This window comes from Mastigoproctus giganteus, chromosome 3 (genome assembly GCF_048544385.1).
Source record: "Mastigoproctus giganteus isolate SK-2022 chromosome 3, ASM4854438v1, whole genome shotgun sequence".
Lineage (NCBI taxonomy): Eukaryota > Metazoa > Arthropoda > Arachnida > Uropygi > Thelyphonidae > Mastigoproctus > Mastigoproctus giganteus.
In genome coordinates, this window is record NC_143577.1 from 19,336,289 (window position 1) to 19,349,201 (window position 12,913).

Here is a 12,913-nt window from a genome sequence, read left to right on the forward strand (position 1 = left end):
AAAAGGGGGGGGGGGTTACATTGTATTTTTAACTATTTACGTGAAACTTCGGATAATTGGGGCAGCCACTTAATCGGGCCAAAATACACTAGTCCCGATGTGTCCCAAATAACCGGAATGGACTGTATATAGTGTATATGTAATGTTTAAAGTTTATAAATGATAGAATTGTATATTATAGTTTTTTGTCATATACATTCGAAAAAACATTTTGAAAAAAACATTCCATCACATGGCCGTGATGGAATGTGTTTTCAAAAATTGTAGCACATTATTATTTAGTATTGATATTTTCATTTACAGTTAGTAATGCCATTTTCATTTTTATTATCATTTTGTATTGATTGCTTCATAGTAATTTTAATATGTTTACATTAACTTAACGTTTATAGGCCAAACAGACTAAAGATAGCCTATATATGCTAGCTTGATTACCTGATCTGTATACACACTAATACCTATAGTAAAATACCACTTAATTGAATTAATCGACCAATATTTAATCATATACGTATAAAAATAACACTTTATTGAATTATTGACCTATATATATATATATATATATATATATATATAGGTGACCAGGTGAAAGAATGTTATTTAATGTTATTTGATGTTTTACTGAAATTTGCATTGCTTAATACCATTAGTATATATATTTTTAACTTCATTTCAAGTGTATTGACGTTCAAGGGAGTTGCATTGAAAAATAAAACCAGAATTTTGCCTCATCTCCTTCATATGTAGGTAGATAATTTATTGTTGTTATTGGGTTTTTAGGAGCATTAGCAACTAAGGCCATATTGCTCCGGGAATATGTGGTGTTCATTCCCTGACCTTCCGCATCCTCCGTATTTGGTGGTGGTGGCGGGCTCGAACCCCCCAGTCTAATCAAGAAGCGTGTGCTACGCGCTGCTGCTGCTGCTGCTGCTCCTTCCCACCTGGCTATGGAGGCACCTGATAATTTATTGAACATCCCTTGTATTGTCAGATATCTTTGTCCCATACTGATGTCCCCATACATGCTGAACATCTAATGTTTTTGTATTTCTATAACTATTTCAGAATTCACTTCCTTTCTTCAAAATGTTAGTCGATTATTCTCCATACTCAAAAGTTCACCAGCTTGTGCACAGGTGTAATGTCGCAAAGAAGAAAAACCCAGTGTTCCAATATTCCTTGTCTTTTTTCCCCCCAAATTGCAGCTTTTAACTTTGGCATAAGGCTGTCATAAGATTTCCCTGTTATTGCAGTTTTAGGTGCAAAGTAATCAATCCTTTTGTGTCACAGAAAACTATAGCCAACAATTTTCCAGCCAATGGTCAGGTTAAAAACTTTTTCAGGTTAGAGGTACCTTGTGCTTCTAATGCATACCTTCTAATTTGAATTCAGGGTCGTAAAAATATAGCAAAGTTTCATCACCAGCTGCCAAATGGAATAAAAATATCTGGTTTAGCAAGAATTAATTTTAAATTATCTGGTGAATATTTTGATGTCTGTCATTATGGAAAGATTTCTGGGAATTCATCTTGCACAAACTTTGTACATTCCCATATATTATTGTTAAAATGCTTCTATGGAAAATGTTAGGTACTTTTTCAAGTTCAGACACTAATTCCTTTGTTTTTCTAAAGTTTTTTCTCAAACAAGTGTTTCAGAAATGACTGCTTCAAATGACTGACCAAATGTTGAATCATCCACAACTGACTCCTGTACTCTTTTCAACTCTGCCAACCGCAACAGTAGCATATGCTGGATACTTTCCCAAAAACTCCAGTAATTCTCCATGGATTTCTTCAGCTGGATATCCATTCTTCATCTGTCTACCAGCATAAATTAAAGTTTAGAAACTGTGCAAGACATACAATTTTTTTCATGATTTTATAAGGCATAAAGTTAGAGAAATAACCTGTTGTGTAATTTATCAATTCGTTTTATATACCTGTTCTCAGAACTACTTAAAACATGAAGCATTCACCATTTGACAATTCCTCAAAATGCTGGGCAATCAAATCAAAATATTTAAAAGCATTTATATACAGAGAGTGTTTTTTTAACTAAAACTTCATGAAGAAAGTTTTTGAAACAATCCACAGAACCTCTATCAAAAACTGATAAGAGAGAGCCTACACTTGTTCAGGGGCTCTCAGTCATGAAATGACTAAAACTTAACATTGCATCACCTATAGATATGCAATGGCAAGTTTCAAAGATACTTTCTAGCTAACTATCCAAAATCACTAAGTGCCACAAACCTAAGGATGTATGATGCAAATGATACCAGACTCTTATAATTGAATAGCTCATCTACCTAGTTTCAGATGAGATGCAATAATCAAAATTACTAATAATAAATGCCTTTAGATTTATAGTGATTATTCTATGTGACACAGCTCCAAAGTCCTTAACCGATGAACATGAATAAAAACTGCGAGAGTTTAAACAAAAGAAATCAATGACCAATAAGTCTCAATAGAAACAAAAATAATTCTAGAAAGTAAGTGAAAATGACAATGCCCAGTATTAAAGGGAATCCTGCATGGGATACTCAAGCCAGCTCATTTCCTCATAAGTGTGCATCAAGTTATCAAAGTCTGAGAGCACATATTGAACATGCTTTTGATTAAAGATGTCTATCATAAAAAACCTGACTTTTCTATAAATTATACCAAAATAGTTTTTTTTATGTGTGTACTTTAACAAAACATTGTTAATAATAAAAAAAAAAAATTTTAAAAAAAGTCCTGTAATGATCCTGTATTAAGTATGCTGTTGCATTGCTTTTCTAAAGACCCACAATTTTCTCCTATAATGTAAATTACTCATACAGCACCTTAAAAGAAGTTACAAAAAATTCAAAATTAAAATAATAATAAAAAAAAAATTTGAAGTTCAAAAATTCAAATTCCACAAGAAGGCTATGCCTTCTACCAACAAACATGGCTATATTTCATATTCAAAAGCATACAATGAAATACAAAATATGTAAGTCTATGACAGTCTGCTCAGGACCAAGACATTGATGAGGAATATTACAACTTTTTGAAAGTCATAAAGCCCAAGAAATCTATAGGTAAAAAGAAATCTAAAGAAAAAATGAGTCAAGAAACACTTGTTATAATGAACCGAAGGTGACAAATGAAGAGCAAGATAAACACTGACAAGGAGAAAATTGAGTATACTGAGTTATGCAAAGCCATTAAAAAGAGACTCAGAGAGGACATAAGATTTAACACAAGAAAAGTAGAACAAGCATTAAGGGAAACAAGGGACTTAAATCAACAGCCATGAGCAGCAATACAGAAAGACAAATGATACTGAAACTGAAGAATAGAGATGGTGTACTTATAAATAGCAGAGAAGGCATAATTCAATTAGCAGACTACTATAGAGAATTATATAAGGAGCAAGGAAATGATGCCAGCAATGGGGAAGATGGATTGCAAATTAGCAACACGTACAACATACTTGATATTCTTCCTGATGAGGTAGAACATGTGTTCAAGAAAATGAAGAATCAGAAAGACCCGGGGAAAAATGAAGTTACTGCACAGTTGTTAAAATTGGGAGAAAGAGACATAACACAAAAATTGGCAAGGCTCTTCACAAAATGCATTAGAAAAGGTGTGACGCCCAAGGAGTGGAATAATGCAATCATAGTTTTGCTGTATAAGAAAGAAGATAAATCAGAAATTGGAAATTATAGACCAATTAGCTTGTTATCCCACATCTACTAGTTGTTCGCAAGGGTCTTTACTAACAGATTAGAAAGAATACTTGATGAGAATCAACTGAAAGAGCAAGCTAGCTTTAGGACAGGATTCTCAACTATGGATCACCTTCACGTAATGTCACAGCTAATGGAGAAGGCAAATGAATATAAAACACCATTATGCTTGGCATTTGTGGATTATGAAAAGGCATTTGACTCCATATAGCATAAGGCTATGTTTCGGGCACTGGAAATACAAGGCATAGATACCCCATATATTATGATTTTGAAGAAAATATATGAGAGTGCTACCTCCTTTATTAGATTAGACAAAGACAGTAGCAAATTTAAAATCGAGAAAGGAGTTCGACAAGGAGACATAATATCTCCGAAGCTATTTACTGCTGCCCTTGAGGAAGCTTTCAGAAGATTAGACTGGTCACAGAAAGGAGTCAATGTGAATGGAGAGTACCTAAACCATTTACGATTTGCAGATGACATTGTGATCATAAGCCACGATCCCAAAGAATTAGAGGAAAATCTTAATCAGTTATGCACAGTTAGTAAAGATTTTGGACTACAGATGAATATGGCTAAAACAAAAGTAGTGATGAACAAGTATGCCACAGAAAGGGACATAATGATTGAAGGAGCAGTAATTGAAAAGGTGGAGTCATATACTTATCTGGGACAAGTTATTAACTATAATAATGATAAATGGCTGGAAGTCAAGAGAAGAATAAATTTTGGATGGATAGCATTCAGGAAATATAGTCACATACTTAAGAGCAGTATCTCAGTTTGTCTGAAACGTAAAATAATGAACCAATGTATACTTCCCACCATGACTTATGGAAGTGAAACTTGGGCACTCACCAAAAGAATGGAAGAGAAGCTGAGAACTACACAGCGAAGAATGGAACGAATTATATTGGGAATCAGACTGTTAGATAAGAAGAGAAACACATGGATTAGGCACAAACTCAAGTAAAGGACATTCTTATCAAAACTAAAGAACTAAAATGGTCTTGGGCGGGACACATAGCTCGAAGACATGATGACAGATGGACTAAGAAAATAACAGAATGGTACCCAAGAGAAGCTAGAAGAAAACCTGGAAGACAACGGCGGAGATGGATAGATATGAGTTTGTGGGTAGTAAATGGATGGCCATAGCACAAAACAGAAGGAATTGGAAAGTTGCTGGAGAGGCCTTTATCCTGCATTGGATTGAAAATGGCTGATGATGATGATGAAAGTCTGTGAAAATGGACAATTTAAATTATATGTGTAAATTAATTTTCTTGTTTCAAAAGTGGCAGTAAACTGTTATTATTAATTATTATTCATAGAGAGAAATGTTAATATTTGAAACAAATTATCTGCATTGATTATAACAAAGAATTAATTTAGTTCTTTTGTAGTTATTAATGTGCAAATTGGCAATTATCTCACTACATAAGGCTTTATAGATTAAACAGTGCATATATTTATAAAGCTAAGTAGTAAGTCGTAATAAATATATCCTAATCTTAGAATGAAAATAATTTAAAACCAACTAAAGGGCTTACAACACTCAGAACAGGATCATTCCGCAATAATTCAGTCTGACGTTCCAAATGAGGTTGAAGTCTAGAATTAACTCTTGCAACATCCTCCATGAGCCCAGCTAGTACTTGAAGGCTTGGAGGGCTAAAATTATATTATCAACATTTAATGCACCCATGGATGTTATAATGAATTAAAAAAATTAACACTGGTAAAATAACAGATGAATTCTATTGCTTCTTGCCATACTTATATATAAAAAAAAAAAAAAAAAAAAAAAAGTTTAATAGCTCTAATATAATGGTTGAAAGGCATTCTTGTCTTCATAATGAATCTGGGTTTAAAAACACTACTGCTGTGTTCTTTAGAATTTACAATAATATTTGAGGTTTTTTTTTTTTTTTTTTTTTTTATAAGTATGGCAAGAAGCAGTAGAATTTAAACTGGAGCTTAAAAGAGATGTCAGAGTATAGATTAATGATTTGCTGATAATGGGAGGTACAGAGCCAAACATTTGCAAACCATTTGAATCACAGCTAGGTTACAGATCTCATTAGAATTGCTTATTTAAAATAAATACACTATATAATTTTTTTCAATTATGAATATTTATATTTTAAATACACATTATGTTACTTCAGATAGAAACTTTCCTTATTTATCAACTTTTTTTTAGTTATTACATAAACATGCTTATTAAATGTGTAATACTCACAAATTTGACTTTTTCTGCAGAAACAAAATTAAATAGGTGTTTTATTTTGAAAGAAAAATCTCAAATTCAGGGATATTGATATTGTAATATCAAAATACACATGGAAAAATTTTGATTTCCATGAAGGGAAGTTTGAATTTTTTTTTTTTTTTTAAATGAAAACCCCAAAAGACAGGTATTAGAACCCACACTACTTGGTACTACATACTGGTTGAAGGTTGAGAAGATTAAAGATACATACCATACTGATATCAGATTTGAATTTCAGTAGAATGTAATTTTCTGGCAACACATGTGAAGGAAGGTTGTTCCTTCACAGAAAACAAAAGTTAAAAGTATAAATGAGGAAGAAGAAAAGTTAGCTCTATAAGATTTGAAGTTGGATAGTAAATGGATGCTGCCTAGTTGTATGTGTTCAGACTGGTTTGAAAGACATTGGGGAATTATAGACCAGTGCAAATGGAAGTAGCTATAGAAATGGCATGCAGGAGACAAAAACATCTATAAGACAGAGTGGAGAGGCTTTGTAAGAGATTGGTCATTAATTAACCTGACTGCCAAGGCTCTTTTGAATGGAGTCAAAGCCTGAGGGAGGTTTTAGCAACTCCACCCCAGACGCGGGAATATTCTATGGTAGGGTGGAGTTGAAATTTGTACAGGGTGAGTAGTTGTTTAGAAGAAAAGTTATGCCAACAGGAAAAAAGAAAACCCAGTTTTTTAGATGCAGAGGAAGCAAGATTTGTGGTGTTTATAACGAAGACAGATCAGAAGTCGGAACAAACCCTAATAGAAATATGTCATTTGGTCTAGAAATCTTAGTGTCATCGAAGATAGGCATAGGAGCAGACTTTTTTGCAAGAAATATTATAGGACTGAGTTTTAGAAGAACTGAAGTTTACTAAGTTCTATTTGCCCCCATTGGAGAACAGAATATAAGAAATTGGTGGTGAATATTCAAAAAGTTGATTATATTTGTGCAGGACAAGGTTTCTCAAAATGGAAGGTGGAATGCAACGTGCTATCAGCAAAACTATGAATAACATCATAGTTTTGCTGAAGACTGAATCAGCAGAAGATGATTAGCAAACAACAGGAAAAGAGGAGGAGAAAAAAACTGAACCTTGGGGAGCAGCAGCATCAGTGAAGAAGTTAGAAGACTGAGAACCAACTACTGTGAACATCCAGGCATTGGTCAGAGAGAAAACTGGCCCAACTGCAGAAAAAAGTTGACATTCAATGATGGGAACTTGTTTAGAGGACTTTTATGCCAAACACAATCAAAATGTCAAGGCAACTGCTCGAGTTTCACCAAACTTTTCCATTGAATTTGTCCATAAATGGGCAACATAAGTCAATATATCAACAACAGATCGACACTGGTGGAATCCATATTGCCATTGTTGATCAGATAGTATAGGAGTTGGTAGTTAATGAATTTCTCCATTACTTTGGAAAGGGTAGAGGTAATTGCAGTGGAACAATAATTAGATGGGAGATACTTGTCACTCTTTTCAGGAACAGCTGGACACAAGCAAATTTTCAATCCGAATGAAAACACCACTGACATAAGAAAGTGTAAAAAGACACGGAACAGGGTCGAGTTCACAAGCACAGGTTTGAGAACAAGTGGAGAAATACCATCAGGGGCTGGAGCTTTCTAGGCATCCAGATTGTTCGAATTTCTTCTGACATCCTTTTGATGCAAAACCACAAGAAAGATATAGCAGAGTGCACTGGAATGGTAGGAGGTGGTTTATCAAGATTGTCAATATAAGAGTTAAAAGAAAAGAAATAAAACCAGCCAATAGCTTTGGCAAGAGACCTAAATGCTTGACTATCATTTGGAGAAGAAGCAAATGTTCCACTCTTAGCCTGTTCAAAATCCAATTTGGATTGATTAATAACTGCCTTACAATTGTTGCAAGTGTTAGTGTAGGTCCTGTGGTCTTCCGTCAAAAGGATATCAGAAGGATTTTGATGAATCTTGATGCTAAGAAAGCTCCAGGTCCTGATGGTATTTCTCCACTTGTTCTCAAAACCTGTGCTCCTGAACTTACTCCTATTCTTTGCCGCCTTTTTTCACTTTTTTATTCCAAAGGTGTTTTTCCTTCTGCTTGGAAATTTGCTCATATCCAGCCAGTTGCTAAAAAGGGTGACAAATCCCTCCCATCCAATTATCGTTCCATTGCAATTACTTCTACTCTTTCTAAAGTAATGGAGAAATCAATTAACCGCCAACTCTTAAACTACCTAGAAACCTTCCGTCTGATCAACGATCACCAGTATAGATTCCGTCAGTGTCGATCCACTGGAGATATTCTGGCTTATGTTACCCATATATGGACTAATTCAATGGAAAGGTTCGGTGAAACACAAGTAGTTGCTCTTGACATCTCAAAGGCTTTTGATTGTGTTTGGCATAAAGGTCTTCTAAACAAGCTTCCATCTTATGGTTTGCCAACTGTTTTTAGTAATTGGTTATCTAGTTTTCTCTCTGATCGCTCACTGAGGGTGATGGTAGATGGCTCTCTGTCTTCTAACTTCTCCACTAATGCCGGTGTCCCCCGAGGTTCAGTTCTTTCCCCCACTCTTTTCCTCTTGTATATTAATGACCTACTTCCATTGACTGGAAATCCTATCCATAGTTTTGCCGATGATAACACATTGCATTCAACTTTCCATTTTGAGAAACCTTGTCCTGCTCAATCAGCTTCAACTTCTCGAAAATCTGCTACCAATTCCTTAAATGCTGATCTTCAGGTAATTCTCCAGTGGGGCAAAGACAACTTAGTTGATTTCAACCGTTCTAAAACTCAGTCTTGTCTTATATCTCGCAAAAAGGATTCTTCTGCTCCTATGCTTATCTTTAGTGACACTCCGATTTCTAGGCAAAATGATATATCTCTTTTTGGGGATTACCCTGACTTCTAATCTCTCTTGGCACAAGCACATTACAAATATTGCTTCCTCTGCATCTAAAAAACTTGGTTTTCTCTTTCGCTCTCGGCGTTACTTTTCTTCCAAACAGCTGCTCACTCTGTATAAATCGCAAATCCGCCCTGCCATGGAATATTGTTCCCACATCTGGGGTGGTGCCCCCAAAACCTCTCTCAGGCTTCTTGATTCCATTCAGAAGAGGGCAGTTAGGTTAATTAATGATTCATCTCTAACAGAGTCTCTCCACTCGCTTTCTCATAGATGCACTGTTTCTGCTGCATGCCTCTTCTACAGATACTTCCATGGGCACTGTTCTTCTGAATTGGGTTCTATAATTCCTGCTCTCTCTTTCAAAACAGTCCGAACACGTGCCGCCACTAGCCAACATCCATTTACTGTCCAACTTCAAACCCACAGAACCAACTTTTCATCTTCCTCATTTATTCATTCAACTGCCGTTTTCTGGAACAACCTTCCTTCATACATATTTACTGAAAATTACAATCTACAGAAGTTCAAGTCCAATGTCAACAAATATCTTCTTTCGTCTTCTTAACCTCAAACCCAAGCACAGTACTAAGTACTATAGGTTCTAATACCTCTCGTGTTTGGGGTTCACATAAAAAAAAAAAAAAAAAAAAATTAACTTGGAGATTTGGATGCAAGTCAACTGTGATATGCAACATTCTTATCTTGAATAGCCTTAGCACCTTTATTGATAAATCAAGGTTTCATATAAAGGACAAGGTTTTAAAGTGGAATGTGGAGTAAAGGATTTCATCCCAACAAGAATAATTTTACTGACATGACCTGAGAAAATAGTGACATCAGAAGATTTAAAGCAGTACTCCAACCAAGGAAAGAATAGAAATCTCATAGATCATCCCATTTTGCATTCTTGTAATGCTAAACAATGCAATGATCATGGGAGAAAGGATCCACTGGGGAACAAAAACCATCACCAAGTTCTGACATAAATACCTAGAGGATCACTCACCTCAACCATGTACTTAGAAGGGTGGTTGTGAGAAAAAGATCATATACTGGGTGCTTAGGGATATCTGGTATTCTAGTAGTAAAAATAATTAGTGAACAATAAATCATCAGTAACTGCAAAATCACTTGACCAGTTTGGTCTTATGCAACTAGAAAACTGAAGCTAACTAAGTTGTGAACAATAAAATCACTAAGGAGGATTACTTCACTGTTGGGAAGGTTAGATTGGACAAAGTCGAGTTTCAAAAAAGAAAATCGAAGAATGCCAAGTGATTACTGGACTGGGAGAATGAAGGCAACAGATGAATTTGAGAGAATGGGGGCACAGAAATTTTAACCACGAGAAGATCAAAAGGAGGCGATTACAAATTGGTAAGTCTATGACAGGGAATATCAGAGCGGACATATACACAAGTACTACCTTTGAAATGAAAGGAATCAGAGCAAATAATAAGAACTGAAATGAGGAGTGACTGAGTCACCCAATAATTGGGATTCTGTCAGAAAAATAAGTGGGGCTTGACATCACTGAGATTGGAACTTAGATCACATATTTGTGAAATGAATAAGGAAGTTTTTGGAAGCATTTACTTTATCTACTAAATCAGTGTACAAAATAAAAGTAGAAGGAAGAGGATGTGTTGTACAAAGTAATGAAATTTTTGGTTATGGGCATATGCACAGCAAGTATATATCCAGCTCTCTGGCATAATGTGGCTCCAAAATAGCCCCTGCACGCATGCACACTACACAGACTTCCTCTAGTCACTAGGTAGCAGAGCAGAGGCAGCGAGATTATACACTAGCTGATCTGGATGCCTCTTGGAGAGTTACAAACAGGTTTAAGTCCAGTGGATTAGATAGCAGCCAGCCTATGGAAACCATTTTTAAGTAAGACTGGGTCTCAGCATGATGCCCATCATGACCTCAAAATATATCAATCATATTGCATGAAGGAAGAAACAGGTATTGCTGGAGCTTTGCTCTGGAGACTAAACAAGGGTTTAATCACTTAAGCCTACAATAAGCAATAGGCACCACTTGATGAGAATCACATAACGTCTAGTATGGCCTGGTGAAACAAAGGGATGGCATTCCCCAGTGTGCTGTGGATGCCACACTTTGATCCCTGCTTATGATGGTATACTAGAGGCAGCCTGGGTTGCCACCAGTATACTAAGTACAGTCTTTCTAAAGGTGCAAGCAGAGGATTTGGTTTCTCCAAAATTCAGTCCATTTGACTCAATTCAGTCCATTTGACTCACAAATTTCACCTGAATATCAGTTCCATCAGAGTTTTAGACTCCCAGATATCAAGCCATAGCTTGCCATACCTGAGAAAATGTTTGTAACCAGCCTGTTACCATGGAACTGTAATATCTAAAAAAGGAGGTGGGGGGGGGGGGGGGTAATAGTCAACAATAAATTAAAAGCAGTTGCATACAAATCAATTAAAAACAATAATAAAAAAAAAAATTTGGGCCAATTACAGAACCTCTGGAATCCTTTCTAAATCATGAATATTTTTTAATGCACATTAAAATATTGTTAATAAAGGAATCCCTATTCAACTGCAGACTTGAGATAGCTATTTTATATTTGTGCATATTTTTTTTTTTTAAATGCATGAGTTCATTCCATTCTCCTTAAACAAAACATGATAATTACTTTCCCTACTTCCCATAGGTAAGTCTAGCAGGCAATAAGGTGTGTTATAACATGCTTTATTGCTTGCTAAAGCAACTAAGGCTATGAGGAACAGCATATTTGTAGATTTTTGTTTCAGTTAATTTGCTGTTTGCCATATGAAAACCCAGAGTTTAGGGAACACACACACACACACACACACACACACACACACACACACACACACACACACACACACACACACACACACACCCTTGCCATGGTCAGGATTCAAACTCAAGTCTTTTCCACTAAGTGAAGGCGATTATTATAACTGCTATGCTATCCATAAGGTCTCAGTGGGCAATGTCAGATTTTGGTAGTCTATGACGCACACATTTTTATTGGCTCTAAAAATCAGAGCACAAGAGCGGTGGACCAACTACACTGTTCCCAAATGCATTTTGCTATTGCAACATGATACTGCACCCCTGTAACTCTGCTTTTCTAGTGCATAGAAGGGTTTTGTGAATATTCTACTCTCTCAGTACTCAGTACACTTTGTCAGTACCATAACAACCGTGTAACAATTAATTTTCTCAGAAGTGCATTGTACAAATGAAAAATGAAATTTACCGTTTTTCCACTAATCCTCCATTTTCTGTCAATCTTAGACTTTCCAACCACAATTTTGCCAAATGCAATACTTTTCAGAAATGTATCCTCTGCAATTTGAGAATGATTCCTGTATATACATCTTAAAATCTCTCACCCCAAACATTTTCCTACCCTACATTAGCTGTCTTCTTTCATTAAAATACAAAAACAAAGTTTGTAAAATATAACATAACAGAGATTCTAAAATTATTACTATCTCTCAAAGATCTCATAGAACTAAGGTTCCACAGAACACAGTTTGAAAACCTATGGTCTAAAGCAGTGGTGGGCAAAATAAATAAATAAAAATAAATAAATTTTCTGTTTATACTCCAGCACGACAACCAAGTCAGTAGAGTTTACAATAAATTGTCAATACAAATATTTATCGTATTTAGTAGTCACGGGCTTGAACCCCGGACCACTCGGCTACGGCAGGCTGCAACCTAATTTCAGAATCAAGAAACAAAAAATATTAAAATATTAAAGTCAAAGAATGATTATTATATTTCTATAAAAATATAAACCAAAAGTTTCATCTCTTATAAAGATAACTATTATGGTATTCTGTTTTGTTGCTTTGGTTTAGAGTGTGGACAACAAAATAGCTATGTAAATGAAAGCACTTTCAACATTTTCATAAATCTTATTTTATATACGATAATAGTGCTTGCTTCGATAAAAGCACTTATGTGCTTTGATTGCACTTGTCAATTTCTAAT

At 35.3% G+C, this 12,913-nt stretch overlaps 1 protein-coding gene across 4 annotated transcripts in view; it reads right to left on the bottom strand.

The window, feature by feature from the left end:
* LOC150087771 (large proline-rich protein BAG6) overlaps positions 1–12,913 on the bottom strand; it is a 321,988-nt gene that overhangs the window by 142,733 nt on the left and 166,342 nt on the right. For all 4 annotated transcript variants that reach the window (XM_090369196.1, XM_090369195.1, XM_090369194.1 and 1 more), the window contains one exon: positions 5,284–5,404. In XM_090369196.1, the coding sequence (XP_090225322.1) occupies positions 5,284–5,404 (121 nt within the window). The remainder of the gene's footprint in view (positions 1–5,283; positions 5,405–12,913) is intronic.